Consider the following 13,453-nt stretch of genomic DNA (forward strand, 5'->3'; position numbering starts at 1 on the left):
TCAAACATCTAAATTTCAGATTTTATATACCAGATCGGGAGAAACATTCTTTACTTTTCCTACCCATAGCTCTGTTCGTCTCTACCCCTGGAATCAAGATCTGGAGGCCCTCAATTAGCTGGCAATAAATGGAACAAAGGAAAGTCATTATGCAGACAAATGGCTTTTCAGAACCTTGCCACCTTTAAAAACACTGTCAGAGATTGGAAGGATTTTTTTTCTGACTTATTAAAATTGTATTTTAACCTGAGACCTCTGCGTGCTTGTTAGTGGTTTGCCTTAATTAGGAAACATGAGGGGAAGGGGACCGTACAAATGCACATTGTTGAGGCACTCTCCTCCCTTCAGGTCTGCCCTGTAACTGTGCAGATCAGTTTGTCCCTGTGTGTGGGCAGAATGGACGCACTTACCCCAGTGCCTGCATTGCTCGCTGTGTGGGCCTCCAAGACCATCAGTTTGAGTTTGGATCATGCATCTCAAAGGATCCATGTACTCCTAACCCCTGCCCAAAAAACCAAAGGTAAGTCAAATGCCTCCTTATCTTTTTCAACTGAAGGTCACCACTTACTCTATACCAGACAGTGAAAATACAAAGATGAACTAAGGTGGTCTCTGCCCTGAAAAGTTGGAGTCTAGAGGGAAAGATCCAGGTAAAGCTGCTTGGTAACATGCTTTGATTGGGGGCCCAGAAGTTGAGCAGTTTACACAGCCTGGGGGAACCTGGGAAAGCCTCTAGAGCATGTGACAGTCGGCTGGAAAAACGAGGAGGAGACTGACAGCAAGGTTTACGGTGGAGGAAAGGTGGTGCTGGTGAAGGCAGAGAGAGTAACAGGAGCAAAGCTCTTGGCTGCTGGAAACGAGGAGAGAGCGTGGTGTATGCCGGGAGCTAGAGCAGTTTTGTAAGACTGGAACAAAGTGTGAGGCAAGGAGAGGTGGCAGTTGAGACAAGAGAAGCAGATGCATTCTTGTTACTAGCTACTTACGCCTGATGGCAATAGGAAACATTCTACTTAAAACCTACCTCCATTGTAGGGATGGGACATGAGAAATCTCTGGAAGTGTAACTTCAGTATTTTATGAAGTTGTTTAGGGGCTCCTTTCTCTGCATTTTCCTCAGGAGCTCAGAGTGCAGTTGACCTTGCCTTAATGATGGATTTCTGTCTGTGGTGGCTGCAGGATGAGGGTCCTGATGATTCACTTAGGTTTCAAGCTTCTAGAACTGGAGTTTTCACTGACTACCTCAGAGAGCTGAGCAGGACATGTCCCAGTGCCACAGTCCTTGCCTTATGAAGGTTTTGTGGAGAGCAAGCAACTGCTTCTCCATCCTGAAAATCCTGGTGCAGCATGAAGGGAAGGAAAGATTTTCTCGTGTGTTAAATTTATTTTAACAAGTTTAAATTCTCTTTTAGCAAAGAGAGTTGGTCACCCATCTAGCAAAGTTTACATCATGAAAACTAAGCCCAGAGAGTTGCTATGGAAAGAAGACAGGGTGCTATACATAAAGAAACATGATAAAGAAATAAGTCAAAAGGATAATATAGTTGTGTTGGGAGGTAGAATTGAGGGTTGCTTTGGTATTTGTTTGTTTCCCTCTATTTGCTAACCTTTCTGAATAAGGTTGGCTTGCTTTTATAATAAAACAATAAAATCTCAAAGTGGAAAGGGCTGGCTGGGTATAATACAAAATCAATATAAAAGAAAAGTTTGAAAAATGCAGCTACATGAAAATGAAAATTTTCTGCATGGTAACAAACAAATGACAAACTGAGAAGAATCTCAGAGAAAGGGCTGATGTCCTTACAATATAAAGAACCCCTACCAATCAATATGAAAAAGATGAACAACCTAGTATAAAAATGGGCAAAGATCAATAACCAATAGAAAGTGGACCAAGGATGTAAACATAGGAGAAGAAGTACAGATGGTTCTTAAACACTTGAAAAGATGCTTATATTAGCTGGCGGGGAGTAACTCTAGCTACTGTATACAAAATATCAGTGCTTTAACATAGTAGAAGTTCAAATACAGTCCATTTGGGTGTTCAGCAGGTGGCTCTCTACATGTGATTCAGAGACTTAGGATCCTTCCATCTAGCAACTCTGCTCCTACAGCCTCTAGTCCTCCTCTGTCCAGCAGACAAGAGAAGGGAGATGATGGAGGTTGCTCTTGAGAAGCTTTTATAGGCCAGGTTAAAAATTCATCTCTACTTCCAGCCACACTCCATTGTCTAGAACTTAGTCATTTGGCCAGAACTACTGCCAGGGAGGCTGGGAAATGTAGTCTAGATGTATGCCCAGGAAGAAAATTAAATGAATTTGATGAATGATCATCTAGCCAATCTACCACAATGCTTAACCTTTCTCATATTAAGAGAAATGTAAATTAAAGTAAAACTACAATTGTGTACCATTTTCTGTCTACCAGATTGGTAAAGGTAAAAAGTTTGATAACAAAATGTAGGGAAGTAGGCACTCCCATACAAGAGGATTTTGGGGTGAAGATTGGTACATCCTCTTTGGAAGGCAATTTGTCCAAGGCTACCAAAATTTTAAATGCACATACTTTTTGAGTCAGCATATATAAATGCTTATTCTTATATAAAATATCTCTGGAAGAATAAATAAGAAATTGATAATAATGGTTGCCTCTGGAGAAAGGAATTAGGTGGCTGGGACACAAGGAGTAGGAAGGAGATTTACTTTTCACTGTATATGATTTTGTGTCTTTTCACTTTCTACGTGGGCTTGTATTATCTGTTCAAAAACTAATTGTTTAAAAAACAAAAAGTTGAGAATAAATAAATAAATAAAGTTATAGTCATTCATCAAGTATCTAGGCATCTTTCTAAACACTAGGACGCAATTGTAAGCAAGACAAAGTCCCTGCCCTGATCGTGTTTATTTTAATTTACCCCCCAGAGTCTCAGCCTTTCCTATTGATCCTCTTATTTCTGTACGTTCATATTGGTAATGTTTTTCCTTCCAAAATTACCAAATTTCTCCTGATATTCTTTGTTCTCTTTCCTTCAATGTTAATAGATAATGAAGTTCTAAATGTTCTTCTTTTTCATTATTTCTCTTCAAATGTCTTAAATTTCTGTAAAATTATTACTACATGCATTCTAATTTCTTTCTTCTAGTTTTATTGAGATAGAATTGACATATAGCACTATATAAGTTTAAGGTGTATAGCACAATTATTTGACTTACATGCATCATGAAATGATTACCACAATACGTTTAGTGAATATTCATCATCTTATATAGATACAAAATTAAAGAAATAGAAAAAAGTTTTTTCCTTGTGCTAAGAACTCTCAAGATTTATTCTGTTAACTTTCATATATAGCATTCAGCAGTGTTAATTACATTTATCATGTTGTACATTACATCTCTATATTATAACTAGAAGTTTGTATCTTTTGACTACCTTCATCTAATTCTCCCTCGCCTCACCCTTTGCCTCTGGTAACCACAAATCTGATCTTTTTCTATGAGTTTGTTTGTTAGTTTTGAAGTATAATTGACCTACAACTCTGTGTTAGTTCCTGGTATACAACATAGTGACTCAGTATTTCCATACATTTTGAAATAATAGTTTAGTTACTGTCTTCCATCATACAAGGATATTATTGTACGTAGTTATCAACTATATTCCCCATACTGTACATTTAATACCTGTGATTCCTTTATTGTGCAACTGAAAGTTTGTACCTCTTAATCTCCCACACCAATTTCTCTCCTCTCCCCACTCTCCTCCCTCTGGCAACCACCCGTTGGTTCTCTGTATCTATGACTCTGTTTCTTTCATTATGTTTGTTCATTTGTTTTGTTTTTTAGGTTCCACATATAAGTGAAATCATACAGTATTTGTCTTTCTCTGTCTGACTTATTTCACTTGGCATAATACCCTCTAGGTCCATCCGTGTTGTCACAAGATTTCATTCTTTTTTATGACTGAGTAATATTCCTGTGTGTGCATGTGTGTGTGTGTGTGTGTGTGTGTTTGTGTGTGTGTGTGTGAGCGCTCGCACACACACAAAGTTTCCCTTTCTCTACATCCTCACCAAGACTTATTTGTTGTCTTTTGGATAATAGCCATTCTGACAGGTGTGAGATGATATTTCATTGTGATTTGACTTGAATTTCCCAGATGATTAGTGATGTTGAGCATCTTTTCATGTGCCTGTTGGCCATCTTTATGTCTTCTTGGGAAAATGTCTATCCAGATCCTTGGCCCATTTTTTGATTGGGTGTTTGTTTCTTTTGATGTTGAGTTGTATGAGTTCTTTGTATATTTAGGATATTAACCCCTTATCAGATATATCGTTTGCAAATATCTTCTCCCATTCAGTAGGCGGCCTTTTGATTTTGTTGATGGTTTTCTCTGCTGTGCAAGAGCTTTTTAGTTTGATGTAGTCACATTTGTTTATTTTTGCTTTTGTTTCCCTTGCCTGAGGAGACATATCTAAAAAATATTACTAAGACTAATATCAAAGAGCATACTGCCTATGTTTTCTTCTAGAAGTTTTATGGTTTCAGGTTTTACATTTAAGTCTTCAATCCATTTTGAATTTATTTTTGTGTATGGTGTGAGAAAGTAGTCCAATTCGATTCTTTTACGTGTAGTTGTCCAGTTTTCCCAACACCATTTATTAAAGAGGCTGTCTTTTCCCCATTGTGTATTCTTGCCTCCTTTTTCATAGATTAATTGCCCATATAAGAATGGGTTTCTTCCTGGACTTTCTATTCTGTTCCATTGATCTATGTGTCTGTTTTTGTGCAGTACCATACTGTTTTGATGACTGTGTAATATAGTTTGAAATCAGGGAAAGTGATACCTCCAGCTATGTTCTTCTTTCTCAAGATTGTTTTGGCTATTCAGGGTCTTTTGTGTTTCCTTACAAATTTTAGAATTATTTGTTCTAGTTCCATGAAAAATGCTATTGGTATTGTTATAGGGATTGCATTGAATCTGTAGATTGCCTTGAGTAACATGGCCATTTTAACAATATTAGTTTTTCTAATCCATGAGCATGGCATATCTTTCCATCTTTATGTGTCATCTTCAGTTTATTTCATCAGTGTCTTATAGTTTTCCAAGTACAGGTCTTTTACTTCCTTAGTTAAATTTATTCCTAAATATTTTATTCTTTTTGATGTGATTGTAAATGGGATTGTTTTCTTAATTTCTCTTTACGTGCATCCTAATTTTAAATCCCATCAGAAGAGGCAACCACGTTAGTAGTAGTGATGGTGGTGGTGGTGATTTCAGTGCAGGAAGCTTATCTCTAAAAAGAATAGAAGTAATTTCCTTTGAAATTATATGATGCTAGCTAATATATTCTTCTCCTTTTACTTTATAGACTAATATTTGTGTATCTTATTATTTCAAATACCCAGTAAATGCTAAACATTTTCGTAGGTCTTACCTTGTTATAGAAAATTATAAATACCTTTTATAGAAATGAGGGAGGGGGTATTGAGAACGGAGCAAGGTTCAGGTATTACTAGGAAAACCCACCTTCAGGGGGTGGCATTCTCTCAGTGATTCACTACCAGCCAGCATCAGGTCCTCAGCCTTGTAAGCACAGAAACCTGAAATTTTCAGCACATACTGTGAAGCCTTCTCTTAAGATAGACTCATATTAGCCAAGTTGATAATTAAGCCTCTGAAAATGCTCCATTTATTATTAACGAGAAGGCCTCCAGCATTGGGCCCCAGCCCATTTGATGGCTTCATATCATGCCTCTTCCACCCCAAGCATACTTTGCTCCTGCTCTCAGGGTCCCCTGCCCTCTCCCCCAGCACCACAGGGTTTCAGGCATCACACCTTTGCTCTGCTGCTCCCTCAGCCTGGCAGGCCTTCATCCTCCTGGTTCTACCTCCTCCCGGTGCTTTCTCCAGGCTCCCCAATCAGAATGACTCATTCCCACGATCACTTGGTGTGTGATTTTCTACCTGATAGCCTGCTTTACATGCACACTCGACTCCCCACTCTCCATAAGCTCTTGGGCACAGGGACTGTTTCTGATTGCTCTCTTACTTTCTCCTTAGCCTCCTGTGCCCCGTCAGTGCTTTGCCGGCCCCACCATGGTCCCTTACGACACTGGCTCATGGTGCTGCGTTTGTGTTTTTCAGATGCATACCCAAACCACAAGTCTGCCTGACAACTTTTGATAAATTTGGATGTAGCCAATATGAGTGTTTGCCAAGACAGCTCACCTGTGACCAGGTCCGAGATCCTGTTTGTGATACAAACCACATGGAGCACAGCAATCTCTGCACTTTGTACCAGAGGGGGAAGAGCCTCTTATACAAAGGCCCATGCCAGGTACCACTGTCTACCTGACAAACCCAAGTACACTGAGCATGAAATCAGCTTATGATCTTTTACACATGAATCAGCAGTGAGACCCCTTCAGGGTCTGCTGTGGATCCCGTCAAATCTAGAGCGCTCAGTCCTCCACCAAAAATGAGCCATCCCGAGGCTGGCTTTTCCTCCTAACACTGGAGGGCCCCCTTGCTCATGTGTGAACCTTTGCACATCTAGTGTACAGAGCAAGAAGAGGGAGGCTTCTTGCCGCCAACCATTAGGAAAAGAATTTAAAGTCTCACACCCCTGGCACTGGTCAGCAGCATCTTCACTTCCCCTAGTTCTGTGGGCCCTCATTAGAAAACAGCCCAGGAAGGATGCGAGGTAAAACCACGAAGAAAAGAGCTCTTTCCCCTCTCTTCCCACTGAAGTCCCACCTGAGGTATGAAAAGTGACTGAAAATTTCTCTGAAACTTAATATTGTCTTACATCAGTTTATCTTTCAGTCTTTGAGGGTCGTGAAATCTGTATTCATGTTAAAAATAACCCCAAGGACAACCCCACTGAGGCCTCCCACAGTACCACTGATCTATGGGCTGGGCCCTCTGCCTGGGGGAAGCCCAGCCTTGGGCCAGCACCCCCTGCCCACAGCTGGCTGACACCAGACATGCTGGCTGCTCATTTCCTGGTCTTCATTGTTGGAAAATCCCTTCTGGTCATCCCCCTGGGCTTGTTTCCCCTCAGAGATCATGTTCCAAGTGCACTACCTTTACTCTGAATTCGCAGTCTTCTCTTCCTGTTGTTCCCTGTTCCTGGCTTCAAGTTTTCGCTTCCATGTTCCTAACCTACCTCATGGAGCCAGTCTGTCTGCTCTCCTGATCTCTCCACTCTTCCCTCTCCTTATCCCATACCCAGCGTGAAATGATAAGGCCTCTGAATTTGCATGAAGATTGGTCTTGTTTTCTTCTAACAGGTTCTTCTGGAATAACGGAAGTCTGGAGGGAGGGAGGATTTTTATCTCATATCAGTTCACAGAGAATGAGTACCCAAGTCCCAGAGAGGCTGAGAAAAGTAATCTCTTCAATTCATCTTGGGACAGCCCTATTGCCCCCAGCCCCACCCCATGTTTAGCAACCTCAGGAGCTTACTTCAGAGGGTCCAAGAATTTATACTGTCTTTCTTCCTTCCTGAAAATAGGGAGACCTACTCTGCACTCTTGGTTAGGAAAAGTGCACCACAGAGGTTTACCGGCTAACTGTGCTTTCTTGCCCTCAGCCCTTCTGCAGAGCCCCAGAGCCCATTTGCGGGCACAACGGGGAGACCTACAGTAGCGTGTGTGCTGCCTACTCGGACCGGGTGGCGGTCGATTACTATGGGCCCTGCCAGGCCGTCGGGGTCCTCTCTGAGCACAGTTCTGTCACTGAGTGTGCTGCTGTGAAGTGTCCTTCGCTCTCAGCGACCGAATGCAAACCCATCATCCCACCCGGTAGGCTGGCAGTATTTGGGGTGGGGCAGGGGTGGAATTGGGAGGATTTGCGTATCTGTCTCCAGAGAGTGAGTCACTGAGAAGAGAGATGACTAGTGTGTTTAAACTTTTCAGAAAGTCTTGACTCCAGCTGACGCTGATTAGATGCATTACTCTGGGCCAACCTTAAAAAGCTGTGGGTCTGCCTTAGACATCATCTGGTCTGGCGATTTTAAAACAATGTGGAAAACTTTTTTCAATCCTGCCTTAAACACCAATAGATAAACAGCAATATTTAATTGCTAGAATTATGGTTATTAGTTCAAATGCATAGTGTTTGCATATTATAAAGTTAATGAATAAGGAATTGGTTACTAATGAATGAATAATTGAAGTAGTTTTGATGAACACAAACATTTGAAATTGAGAAAAACAGAAGATGGTTGTTGTCTTAGATTGGCCTTAGCATCTAATTTAATTGTTTTGGTTGCATATAATCAAGAAAGTCTTGTTTCGTACAGGCTATTATAAGCGGTGACAGTTTTCAATCAGCTTACCTTACAGTCTCTTACTCTTCGGTTAAACAGAGGTGTTAGAAGAGACTTTATCCCAAGTCTGCACAGAACAGATTAACCTGGAGTCTAACAAGTTCATTCCTCTGTCCATGAACTCAGCAAATGTTTCTTGAGCTTCCACTATGTCCTAAACACATTCTAGGCACTGGGGACACAGCAGTGAGCAGAACAAAGCCTCTTTCCTCCTGGAGACCACGATCTGACATTTTATTATGGTCTAACAGTTTAAAATAATTTTTAAAATTAAATTTGAATTAAACACTCATGGAATCCCTGAAACACTTGCTCCTGTGTTTCGCAGACAGGAAACACTTGCCCGGGATCACGCAGTGAGTTCTGAGCAGGGCAGGGTCTAGGCCCCGCCTGTCTTGAAAGGCCAGCTCTCCCTGTGCTGTATTAAACCACAGCTGCCCCACCTGAGAAGTAGCACAGGAGGAAAGCAGGGATGGAGGAAGGATTTCGGTAAATGTATAGAGTATAAGACTCCAGGTTGGTCAGGGAACATATCTAAAAGTGCAGTCATCAGGAAGGACTGCTGTGACTTTCCCAGCACAAAATGAAGGACTGGTCATTTCACCAACTATTATGAATTCTCTTTGTTTCTAATTCTGAACACACATAAAATGGTTTCTGTTATACAGGTGCTTGTTGCCCGTTATGTGCTGGGATGTTAAGAGTTTTATTTGACAAAGAAAAACTGGATACTATTGCTAAGGTAGGTTGCTTTATGTGCCATGTACTGTTGAAACCTTATCTATAAACCTGTCAGTAGTCGTACAGACAGAATGAGTCATGTCATTTATAGATGAAGAAACTAATTTGCACAGGAGCAACTTGCCCAAGGCCGTATAGTAGCTCACAACTAGGAGAACTGGGGTTTGAACTCAAGGTGTCTGGCTCCGTCCTGTGCTCCTTCCCTCTACAGCCTGGCTGTGTGGTGACCTTGCTCTGCAATCCATCAGCCCGGGCCTTTCTCAGAAAAGGTCCCCTGCCGGCATAGTGGAGGCAGATGAGGCAGCCAGGGACTTGTCACGCCCAGATGGTCTCAAGGTTGCCAGCCCTCACATGGTCCCCATGCCGCCGGGGGCTGCGTCCAGAACCGGCCACATTCCTCTGATAGTTTTGCCTCTTTCCCTTTGCTGTATCATCACTTTTTCTGCTTGCTGTTTTAGAGACTCGTCTCTAGAAATGTAGCAGCCAACACCTGCCACTACCTAGAAAATTATGTCCATTTCTATGAAAACACCTGTATTTTTACAGGAAGGCTTTAATTATTTTCCTGTGGCATCCAACTCAGAACTGTCCCTTAAAAAAGTGCTCCTGGGGGCTTCCCTGGTGGCACAGTGGTTGAGAGTCCGCCTGCTGATGCAGGGGACACGGGTTCGTGCCCCGGTCCGGGAAGATCCCACATGCCGCGGAGCGGCTAGGCCCGTGAACCATGGCCGCTGAGCCTGCGCGTCCGGAGCCTGTGCTCCGCAACGGGAGAGGCCACAGCAGTGAGAGGCCCGCATACCGTGAAAAAAAAAAAAAAAAGTGCTCCTGGGGCTTCCCTGGTGACACAGTGATTGAGAGTCCGCTTGCCGATGCAGGGGACACGGGTTCGTGCCCCGATCCGAGAAGGTCCCACATGCCGCGGAGCGGCTGGGCCCGTGAGCCATGGCCGCTGAGCCTGTGCGTCCGGAGCCTGTGCCCCGCAGTGGGAGAGGCCACAGCAGTGAGAGGCCCGCGTACCAAAAAAAAAAAAAAGTGCTCCTCGTGAGAGTGTTTATCTCAGCCAGAAAACTCAGCAGTCAGAAAAAAAAACAACAAACCCGTTGGAATGGGCTCTGTGGATATTTTAGAATTCAGCCAGCAAGGCCCTGTTGGGGCCCCGCACTCAGGGGTTCCTTGGTTAAAAGAGCCTCTGTGGCTTAGGCAAGGTGGCAAGGCAGCTTAGGCAGTAATAGGGAATTCTTCTTTTTTTCAGGTAATGAATTTTTTTCTCTCTCTAGGTGGCAAACAAAAAGCCAATAACCGTTCTGGAAATACTTCAGAAGATCCGCATGCATGTGTCTGTCCCACAGTGTGACGTATTTGGATACTTCAGCATCGAATCAGAAATTGTGATCCTGATCATTCCTGTGGATCATTATCCAAAAGCTTTGCAGGTGGGGTTCAGCACATGTTGTGCAAGCATCCTGATACTTTCAAGTTTGGAGGACTTGGGAGGGGGTGAGAGCAGGAGGAAGGAAAGCATGGCAGTCTCTGAGGGGCGGAGCTGCACTAGGTTAGCAGTGGCCAACAGAACGCAAAGGAGTGGGAGAGGGCAGAGGTTGAGATGCTGTGACTCAGAGCGTGCAGAGATGGAAGGCATCTGCTCATCATCCAGACGAGGAGGCGGCTGAGGCCCAGGGAAGGCAGGGACTGACACAGGTCACGCAGTAACAAAGCCAGAACGGACTCCTGTCTCCCGAGGGCTGTGCCCCCACTGGGGAGGAGGAGCCCACCAGCGCTGGTCTTATGGGCCAGCTCACAATCTAGAGATGAACTTCACTCAGGAGGCCCAAGTTTCAGTGTCAACATAGTGAGGGCTCCAGTGAAGGGGGTGAATACAGCCGTTTATAAACTGCCACAGTTAGGAAGCTCATTAAGTCTAATTGCTTTCCTCCTGATGTGTCGGTAGGCATTGAAAGGCCACTCCCTGTGGCTATGTTTAAGCTTGAAAAGATAACTTCTAAGCATGGAGAAGGGGTGAACAGGATTGTGGGAAAAGAAAGGGCAGTGGCAGTGTGGGTCATGGCTTTTTTCATTTGATTTCCATTGATGCAGTTATTTTTTGTGTAATAAATTGAGACTATTAAAATGTTACTTTGGCTAAGAAAAGAAGGACAAAGAGAAAGCGTATTCCTGGTGTTAGGATATTTGTGGAATTTGTCTGACTTGACCTTTTCATGGATTCTGTGATTTTATATTAAAAGAATCTGATTATCCTCTCCCAGATTGAGGCTTGCAATAAGGAAGCAGAGAAGATCGAATCCCTTATCAACTCCGACAGCCCTACTCTGGCGGCCCACGTCCCTCTGTCCGCCCTCATCATTTCTCAGGTGCAGGTCTCCAGCAGTGTGCTTTCGGCCGCTGCCAGGGCCCAGCCTCCCTGCCACTCCCACCTCTTCCTCCTCATCCTGGGTCTCGCCTTGCACAGGGTCTGGACACACAACTGACTGCCCATGAAAAGTGCAAAATATTCCTCGATCTAATCTTTCTACTTTGGAAAAGACGTACAGGACTGCTGGTTTATAGTTGAATAGTGGCCAAGTCAAAGCACTTGTCACCTCTAACCTCTATGCACCACACAGTATTTATAATCATCAGTGTTAGTAAGGGTTTTGTTTTGTTTCTACAAATGTTACAATACGTTCTTCCAAATACTAATGAAAAGAGGATGTCTCCTTCTGGCAGATCACTGCCTTACAATTTACATTTTGCTCATTAGATGGGTCCCCCACTCTAAAACAAATTCTATATCATTGGTAAATGAGATGATCACATTGTAGAAATATAACTCACTTTACTGTGGGCTTCGTATCACAAAAACTTCATTTCCAAGTTCTTTTTAGTATTAAAGTGCCCCTAGAGTGTGTGTTTGTTTACAGATATTCCCTACTCTGTCTAGAAGTGAGGGGTCAGAGCAAAGAGCCACTGCTATTAGAGTATGAAATAAAGATAAGGCATCTTTGGAATTATCATATAAATCATCAGGCAAATTTAATTTACAGAAATCTAATTCAGGAATCCATTTAATGTGGTAAGCAAAAGCAAGCTAAGTAAATGGCACTCATATAATATATTGTAAGTGACAGTCTCAGTGGTTCCTAATGTGTGTCTGTGACTTTTGTGAAAGGGAGAAGTTATATCCCATCAAAGCGACTTGTATTATGCATTTTTATATTAACCAGATGTATATTCTTTGGTATCATCCAAGTTAAATTTAGAGTTTTTAAAGATCGACCTTTAAACCAATTGCTGCTACTTATGTAATTGCCAAAAAGTGAAATAATTAGTAGTTCGTGTAAATAATACATGATTTTTCTATTTTATTATGAAGGTGAATAGCCATATTTGTAAAATGACAATCGTGTGTTAACCCAGTACTTTCCGTTCATGAAGACACATTTGCTTTTTGTGATATGCACAGTGTAGATAAGTGTTCTGTTTGACTTTCTTTTTTGATATAGAATTATAAAGAATTGTGGTTTATATATTTAAAAGTGTCAATCTAAGTTTGAAAATGTTTGCATGTTGTCTAAGAAATTGAATACTTTGAATGTGTTTCACAGTTTGAAATAAGCTATTCAGTGTAATACTTCTTGTTTATATGCACCTAAGCTTAGATTTTACATGAAGTGTTTTTTTCAGTGTTATATGTACCTTCTGAAAAATATAGGGATATGCATATTATACCAAAATGTTGTTTAAAAGTGGGCACTTAGGGCTTCCCTGGTGGCGCAGTGGTTGAGAGTCCGCCTGCCGATGCAGGGGACACGGGTTTGTGCCCCGGTCCGGGAAGATCCCACATGCCGCGGAGCGGCTGGGCCCGTGAGCCATGGCCGCTGAGCCTGCGCGTCCGGAGCCTGTGCTCCGCAACAGGAGAGGCCACAACAGTGAGAGGCCCGCGTACCACAAAAAAAAAAAAAAAGAAAGAAAAAAAGTGGGCACTTAAAGCTTTCAAAATTTCTCAGTGGTGATGTAGCATGTTTGTTGCAATTGCTTTTTCTATATAAATGTCTTCAATGCAATATACTGGAAAGCTTTTCTATTTTAATAAAATAATTTTATATGATTATGTGTATTTCCAAGCAATGTGCACATTTTAAATGAAACCACTGATCACTCTTGGGCAAGCTATGTCCTTTGCTTTGGAATAAGAAGTTATGGGAGTGTTATCACTCCAAACCTGGGAAAGTGGAGCAGATGGAACAGAGCTGGTCAGAGCAGACCCAGGCATGACCAGAGGCCAGGCTGTGGCAGAAAGTCAAGTACAAAGACCCCAGCTTTAGGTCTTCAGGACAGAGAGAGCTTCAGGCCCTCCAAGACCAGGAACAGACTAGGGAGTTCTAC

At 42.4% G+C, this 13,453-nt stretch overlaps 1 protein-coding gene across 1 annotated transcript in view; it reads left to right on the forward strand.

Moving 5' to 3' along the window:
* The window catches only part of RECK (reversion inducing cysteine rich protein with kazal motifs), a 73,493-nt gene extending 60,318 nt beyond the window's left edge, over positions 1–13,175 (forward strand). Inside the window, exons 16-21 of the mRNA XM_029203899.1 lie at positions 349–520; positions 6,142–6,334; positions 7,592–7,802; positions 8,998–9,071; positions 10,348–10,503; positions 11,335–13,175. Coding sequence (XP_029059732.1) covers positions 349–520; positions 6,142–6,334; positions 7,592–7,802; positions 8,998–9,071; positions 10,348–10,503; positions 11,335–11,556 — 1,028 coding nt within the window. The 3' untranslated portion in view covers positions 11,557–13,175. The remainder of the gene's footprint in view (positions 1–348; positions 521–6,141; positions 6,335–7,591; positions 7,803–8,997; positions 9,072–10,347; positions 10,504–11,334) is intronic.
* Positions 13,176–13,453: the final 278 nt, after the last annotated feature.

This window comes from Monodon monoceros, unplaced genomic scaffold (assembly GCF_005190385.1).
Source record: "Monodon monoceros isolate NGI ecotype Baffin Bay Population unplaced genomic scaffold, NGI_Narwhal_1 Super_Scaffold_5, whole genome shotgun sequence".
Taxonomy (NCBI): Eukaryota; Metazoa; Chordata; class Mammalia; order Artiodactyla; family Monodontidae; genus Monodon; species Monodon monoceros.